This window comes from Bidens hawaiensis, unplaced genomic scaffold (genome assembly GCF_021521415.1).
Source record: "Bidens hawaiensis isolate Kalapana, Puna unplaced genomic scaffold, B.hawaiensis_p1.1 tig00002507_1, whole genome shotgun sequence".
Lineage (NCBI taxonomy): Eukaryota > Viridiplantae > Streptophyta > Magnoliopsida > Asterales > Asteraceae > Bidens > Bidens hawaiensis.
The window spans coordinates 264,306-272,435 of record NW_027491137.1 but is presented as its reverse complement, the minus strand read 5'-3'; the positions used below and the strand labels follow the sequence as shown (position 1 = coordinate 272,435).

General features: G+C 37.6%; 1 protein-coding gene across 1 annotated transcript; it reads right to left on the bottom strand.

Annotated features, from left to right (window-relative positions):
- Window positions 1-1,070: 1,070 nt before the first annotated feature.
- LOC143619779 (uncharacterized) lies at window positions 1,071-6,385 on the bottom strand. Its single transcript, XM_077091628.1, has 6 exons — window positions 5,992-6,385; window positions 5,794-5,891; window positions 1,975-1,986; window positions 1,856-1,867; window positions 1,339-1,426; window positions 1,071-1,261 (listed from the first exon to the last, which is right to left on the bottom strand). The coding sequence occupies exons 1-6, from the start codon at window positions 6,383-6,385 to the stop codon at window positions 1,071-1,073; spliced, it is 795 nt and encodes a 264-aa protein (XP_076947743.1).
- Between the last annotated feature and the right edge of the window lie 1,745 nt (window positions 6,386-8,130).

Sequence of the window (8,130 nt, the reverse complement as noted above, 5' to 3'; positions counted from 1 at the left end):
ACATTCTTTGTGATAGCATACTCTTATGAAGCATCATGTTTTAATATTGTGAGTATATTGGTAGGTAAAAAGTATTTGGAGCTAATGTGTTGTTAATGTGGATAAGAGAACCTGTACATGTAGGAAGTGGGACTTGACAGAAGTGTCATGCAAACATGGGGTTGTAGCTCTATTTGACATGGCACAAAATAACATCCCTGTTGGTCCACTGGAAAAGTGGGTTGATGAAACATACTAGTTAGACACTTGGAAGAAAGTGTATGTGCACCAAATCATGCCAATCCCAGGGCCTGATATGTGGACCCGTTCAGAATGCCCAACAACATTAACTTAACTAAAACATCATAAGCAGTGTGCAAGAATTCATAAACAGCTAAGTAATCTGACTTTTTGTTTCACATAGATTGAGAGGCCCAAGAAGAACATGAAAAACGCATGGGATGAGAAGAAGAAGAAGAAGAAGAAGAAGATGATGATGATGATGATGATGATGATGATGGAAGCTTCTAAAAAGAAGAATATGACAAAGGATGAGGTTCAGCAAGTGTTTTCTTAAGGAGAGAGACTAACAAGAGTGCGGCAGAGTGTGAAATGTAGCAATCGGGAAATTTTGGTCACAACATCAGGAGTTGCAGACCTTAACCTGATACAAGGACAAGCTCCCAATCAAAAATCAGGTCCTCACAAGGAGCACCCCAACCAAGTCAAGCCAAATGAAGTCAACAATATTAGTTTTTAAGGTCGATGTGGGTTGTTTATGCTTGACAATCTCAAAACAATTGTGGTTTGCATGACATTTTTAAAACTCATCATATGTTATGAAGGTTTTATGTATGACAGTTTAAGTGGAATGTTAATTGTTATATGTTGTTTTAGTTTTGCATTTTATATGTTCCACATTTTGAGGCTATGTTATGCACTATAATGGTTTGGCAAACAACTTTATTGCTACTTCCAATGCTTTGACATATCAGCAACATCATGCAAACATTTTTATTAAACCACCTTATTCCAAGTTAAACATTACACTACAAATAAATTACAAATATTACTACAAATCAACTTCACTGTTACTTCCAATGACAATCATCATTTGACCAGTCAGAGTCCCAATCGTGCTCGCCTTCATATGGATCATGATAGTAATCTTCCTCTAGCTCCATAGTATAGTCATAAGATGCTTTCAAAACCTCAGGGTCATAATCATGGCCCGGCTCCATTTCATGCTCTTTATTTGTTGTGAATATTTCATCTCCTTGCACTAAATAGGCCAACAGTTCATGTTCTTCAAATTGAACACTTCCTTGTCAACTTCAACAACCTGGTCTTGCGGTTTACCCGCTTCAATGCCAACCTTACAAACATGCTTTTCCACCTGCCCTGCATCATTCTCAAACTCTACAATTTCATCATGGCCGCAACATGACTGCTAATGTGCAAAATAAAAACAATCAAAGGGATTAAACAACTATAAAAACTTAACATAAACTAGACTTACAAGTACAAACATTACATTATCCCATACTGAAAATACAAACACCAAACTAATGAATCATTAAACACAAGCAAACACAAAGAACAACAACCAAGTAATTCCTAACGCAATCTTTAATCTTGTTACTTCTTTGGTTTTCATTGGCACAAACTCATCTTTCTTGTTCATCATCTTCACCATAGCATGGATTACATCTTCACAACGGGGCAGGTGCCCACTTTAGCCATCCACAACTCCCCTTCTGTAACGAATTTAACATATCAACATAGAATCAACCTAGAATTGTCATAATTATCTTCATATAAACAACATAAGAATCGGTTTCACATAAACAGAGAATTAAGCTAACACTAAAATTGCCCTGTAATTGTCCTACAATTTAACAACACATGAATCAATTTAACATAACCAGCTCCATAATCAACATATAATAGCCCTAAAATTGAGCTAACCCTAATTATTTTAAGTTATTAACTTACAGAAAGATTAACCTAAAATAGAACACATAATCAAGCCTAATTTCACAACTATACAACACAAGTGATGTGCCTAAAAGTGGTATATAAAAATAATGCAATTAATCGACCTAGTACAACGAGTAATAAAAACCTAGAATACCCTAAACCAAACCACTAGCAACATGCAAGTGAACCTATCGGGTGTAGAATAGCTATGGGAAGTCCGGGAGTATCGAACCCTAGAGACACTAATTAAATTAACGAACTAGATTCTAAAAGCTAAATAAATTAATAATTAAGAAAAAGATTATTTTTGGATTTTTATATATTTTATTTTAAAACTAATAATTATTTAGACTATTTAATTAAGCTAAATTAACTAATAAATTAAACTTAAACTCTAAAGACTTAGACGAAGACAATAATGAGAAAGGCGTTACCTAGGCTTGAAATCATATTTGTGAATCTTAGATGCTTATCGGCTATGGAAACTGTGATGGAACCGGGATCTAAAGATATGACGCCCTAAACATCCTAGTGGATCCCTGATCATTCTCTGGGTGTCACCTAAAAGGATTACCTAAGGGACGTATGACGCAAACCGGTTGGTTGGATTACCTTTCAGTCTCTCCAACAATATTAAAATACTCTAATGACTAGATCACCTCTCAGTCTCACTAATCACAATACATCCAGGAGTGTAAGGGATGTAAGGAGTAACCTAAAGATGCTCAAAAAGACTTAGGATAGCAAAAATCAAAAGACAATAAGGGAAAAATCCACTCTCGTGTAACCTATACCCAAACCGCCTAATGAATAAGACAACCCCAACTATCTATTACCTCTCAGTCTCAAGATAGGTAGAACACTTAAAATCTCTAAACCCTTAAACAATAGTTCCTATGGATTATGTCGACTATAAACCATAAACTAGTTACAAACACACAGTAGGTAACCTAATATGCCTCTACACATGAAAGACATTCACGAAGACACATATGGAACTTATTGAATAAAAGTAAATTAATAATAAGCACAATATTCATCTTAAAAGCATCAAAAGGTCTATTACAATAATATTAGCCCAACACCAATAAAACCTACAAACAATCCAAACTTCAACAAATATTCATTCAAGACCTAGGCAACTAAAAAGGTTTTAGCCAACAACCATGTTCAAAAACATAAAATAATTAATTGGTTCAACTAAGTTCATAATAAAATAATAAAGTTAAAAAAACAAGATAACCGTGTTTGGATGAGTATGTGTGAACCCAAACACCTCCAAAAAAATAATAATAATATTCCACTTCACGGATTATGCTTCTAAAATATATGTCTTCTGTCTTCTTCTCTTTCTTTTCTTTTTGGTTCGTTGACTTCCCAGGCAATCAAGGAGAAAAATAATGATTTAAATGATGATGTCTTGTTTCTTCCTCCACCAACACCCTTTTCCACCTATGTCAATGTATTTGATTTTTTTTTTTTTTGCTGGAATCTTCTTTCAACTTCCAAGTATGTGGCGGCTGCTGGGTCTCTCCAATACATTCTTACTTCCTCCACCGCCTTATACAATAATATTCGTAATGATTTTTTTAACCTACAAAAGCCCATCAAAACTTGTTTTAACCATAATATAAATTACGTACATGGGCTTTGTTATATTCAACCAATTAATATGCTTTTTATCTATTTATTTATTTTTTTAAGTTTGAAAACTCAAGTTCACATGACTAGATAGATATATGCACGTTCTTTTTTCTTTTTCTTTTTTTTTTATTTAAATTAACATCACATAACATACTTAATACATTATAATAATAAAAGTAATGATTATTAAAATATAACATATGCTCGACTCTTCATTCGTCGGTCTCAAGTTTAGTAAAAATGCTTCATTTTAGCTCATTGTCTCTAGAAACCATTAAACTCATATGTGAACCAAATATTAATAATATTCCATAAAAACTTGGCTCAAAAGCACTTAAAAGTAGGAAATATTTATATAATAATATGTATAATTGAGACCACATCAAATATCCCCACATTTAAATCTTTTTCGTCCCTGAAAAAGCTATTCGCAATGGAATCATAATCAGAAAACTAATTTTTAAAACATTTAGGTTATCTTAATTAATAATAGATAAACGCAAAAACCGCGATTGCCGATATTGTTGTCCACTTAAACCCAACCACCAACCTATCAAGCCCATCCCATCATATTCATTGATTAAGTTTAAGTGATATCAATAAACCTATGGGTCTCACACCTAAAGAGTTATAGATCCACTTACCCCCATCTCAAGCATAATCAAGAAAATATAAACCGGGTTGAAGCAGACTGGTTCAAGCTATCACCGTAAGCTAAAACCCTTTAATGGTAAGAAGAAATTGCACTTAGGTGGAATTTATATGGATGAATGGTCAAGTGAGGTCGTACGAGCAGTTCCTAAACCTAAAACTATATTAGCGGATTTCGGCCCAACATTGTTTCACCCGAGCTGCAACCCAGTATATGACGGTCTCAGGCCTCCACCCTTAGTATTTCCTAAAAATATTTATTGACTAAAAACCTTGAGCCTCAATAGTGTATCCTCAGAGTCACCATCCCCTTGGTAACACGTAAGCTCTCGGCCCCGTCTAGTATGTGCCTTTTAGCCTCTTTTTCTATTTTTGGTTTGATTTTTTTTTTCTTTTTTTTATGAATGCTTCTTTGGCATTTGCATAACTTTCTCATTCACTTTACTTTCAAAATATTCACACATGTTTTACGTTCGTGAAACAAAAATTTGTGCTCTTAGGCATCTTTTACCTAAATATATAACTGTTTTCTAAGCTCGTATAAATGATGGACATGGTCGGGCGCCACCACTCGTTATTTACTTTCATAAAATAGAGTGGAGTGCTAAATTTTAGGTGCATATAATTCTCACCACTTCAAGGTTTAAAGATTAAGGTAATACTCGCTATGCCTTATTGAATTTCCAGCTTCACTATCCCCCTCAAGATGAGAACCCACAAGGTTTATGACTATTAGGTATATTAATAATAATCAGGGGAAACCTTTCAAGGCTAGTTGGGCCTACCGACACATCCCAAATTAAGTATGCTTTCTATTTTTTTTTATATCTCATATATATTAGTAGTTTTAAAAACCAATCCCCAATTTTTCTATCATTTTCCATTTTGTCGCAAAATATATAATTCAAGGGACATAATTTTTTTAATTTTTTTATTTTCTTTTTTTTTATTTTTCTTTTTATTTTTTTATATGAATATATACTTTTTTTTATTTTTTAAACTACCTAAAAAACGCCAGTTTCCCATCCCCACACTTAAATTTCACATTGTCCTCAATGTGAGACAGGAAAAAGACCAAAATAAAGCAGAAATAAAATAAAATAAAATAAAGCAAAGCATAAAGAAAATGGAACAGACTCCCCTGGTAATAAGTCAGTGATCTTCATAAGTCAAGTTCCGATAAAACGACCGTATAGCATTTCATTCGCGGCCGCAACTTTTGGGTACTCTCCTAAAATCAATAAGCTTAGAGTGCCCCCGTCCGAATGGAGATTAAGTACGAACGTTAGCATCCAAACCTGCAAAACAAAGCTCAAAGCACCCAAAGCAGACATCAAACAGACTCTAAAACTTAAAACTGACTCAAAATACAAAAATAAAAGAAAACAAATAAAAACATATACAAAATCTACACTCGGGTAGTCACCCGAAGTCCTATCCCTATCAATCAATCAACCTAGGGATGTCAAGGAGAAACATGTCTTCCTCGACCGAATAAACCGGCCCACCAATATAATGCTTTAACCTATGGTCGTTTACCTTCCACGAGCTCCCATCAACATCTCGAACTTCAACAGCACCATGCGGGAACACCTCCTTGACCATATACGGTCCTCCCCATCTCGATCTAAGTATACCTGAAAATAACTTCAGACGGTAATTACAAAACCAACACTCGATCCCTACACTTAAACTCTTTCACCTTCTTCAACTACCGATCGTGTAACGCTTTCATACGCTCTTTATAACTCCAAGATCTCGCATACGCCTCATCTCTCAACTCCTCAACCTCATAAATTTGGAGATACCGGTTTTTCACAGCTTGGGTCAGGTCAAGATTAACAGATCTTAACGCCCAATATACCCCATGCTCTAACTCAACCGGCAGATGACACGCTTTCCCATAAACCATCCTAAAGGGTATGGTCCCAATAGGCATTTTAAACGCTGTGCGGAAAGCCCAAAGCGCGTCATCCAACTTATCGGACCAGTCCTTTCGGGTCTTGCCGACAGTTTTCTCCAGAATTCGCTTAACACCTCGGTTTGCGTTCTCCACTTGCCCGCTCGTCTGTTGGTGATAAGCGGTGGAAAACCGATGGGTGACCCCATACCATGCCAACGTCTTCTCCATCTAGGCATTGCAAAAATGCGTGCCCCTATCACCGATCAAGGCCTTGGGAGTACCAAACCGACAGAACAACCTCTTCAAGAATCCCGCTACAACTCGGGCGTCATTAGTGGGAAAGGCTTGAGCCTCAACCCACTTGGAAACGTAATCGATAGCCACGAGAATGTATCGGTTCCCTAGAGAAGAAAGGAACGGACCCATGAAATCAATGCCCCAAACATCGAAAACCTCACAAACCTGAATAGGGTTTTGGGGCATCTCATTACGGGATGAGATGTTACCATTGCGCTGACATGCATCACACTGTCTGACAAACTCGTGTGAGTCTTTAAAAATCGATGGCCAATAAAAACCGGAATCTAGAACTTTCCTAGTAGTGGAAGCCGGACCATGGTGGCCACCAGTTAAACCCTCATGAAAATGCCTAAGAATCTCACGGCCCTCTTCCCTACTCACACACTTCTTCAACACTCGACCGGCGCCTACACGAAACAAATACGGTGCATCCCATATGTAGTGGCTAGCATCTGCGAAAAACTTCCTCCTCTGTTGACAACTCAAGCCCTTAACTACCACTCCTTCTACTAGATAATTCGCGATGTCGGAGAACCATGGCAGACCCTCCTCTTCAGCACTAACGTATAAGACTGGCTCTTTCTCATATCTCACTCACCATCATCAACGACTCATGAGGAAACCTATCCCCGATGGTGTCCTCTCTAATATCCTTTCTCTTCGAATCCTCCAAACTTGACAAGTGATCCGCAGCAACATTCTCCGCTCCCTTTTTATCTCTAATCTCAATATCGAACTCGGAAAGCAAGAGAATCCATCGTATCAGCCGAGGTTTAGCATCTTTCTTGGCGAACAGGTATCGCAATGCCGCATGATCAGTATAAACGATGGTTTTGGACAGCACGAGATAAGAACAGAATTTGTCGAACGCGAAGACCACTGCTAGAAGCTCCTTCTCGGTAGTCGTGTAATTCTCCTGAGCATCATTAAGGGTCTTACTCGCGTAATAGATAGGATGGAAGTGCTTATCCTTCCGCTGACCTAGAACAGCCCCGACTGCAAAATCACTAGCGTCGCACATGAGCTCGAAGGGTAAGCTCTAGTCGGGTGCTACTAAGATAGGGGCGTTAACCAGCTACCCCTTGAGAAACTCAAATGCCTTCTGACAATCAGCATCAAAGTCGAATGTGATGTCCTTCTCTAGAAGGCGAGTCATGGGCCGGATGATCTTAGAAAAATCTCTAATGAACCTACGATAAAAACCTGCATGCCCAAGAAAACTACGAACGGATTTCACACTAGTCGGTGGAGGAAGTCTACTGATAGTGTCGATCTTAACTCTATCTACCTCAATACCGTCTTGAGAAATCTTGTGCCCGAGCACAATGCCTTCAGTCACCATGAAGTGGCATTTCTCCCAATTAAGCATCAACTTCGTCTCTATGCACCGCTTCATCATTCTCTCAAGATTAAAAAGACATTGATCAAAAGAGTCTCCATATACCGAAAAATCGTCCATGAAAACCTCCATGGAACTCTCGATCATGTCCCGGAATATCGCTACCATGCAACGCTGGAAAGTATCCGGAGCATTACATAGCCCGAAAGGCATACGTTTGTACGCGAAGGTACCGTATGGGCATGTAAATATGGTCTTTTCCTGGTCCTCATGCGCGACGGGGATCTGGAAATAACCTGAAAATCCATCAAGAAAACAGTAAAACCGTCGTCCC

Coding starts and splice junctions, on each gene's coding strand:
- LOC143619779 (XM_077091628.1), bottom strand. CDS start 6,385: ATGGAGAAGACGTTGGCATGGTATGGGGTCACCCATCGGTTTTCCACC. Junction 5,892..5,991: donor ATCTTGGAGTTATAAAGAGC/GTATGAAAGCGT, acceptor AGTTATTTTCAG/GTATACTTAGATCGAGATGG. Junction 1,262..1,338: donor TAAGGTTGGCATTGAAGCGG/GTAAACCGCAAG, acceptor TGGCCTATTTAG/TGCAAGGAGATGAAATATTC.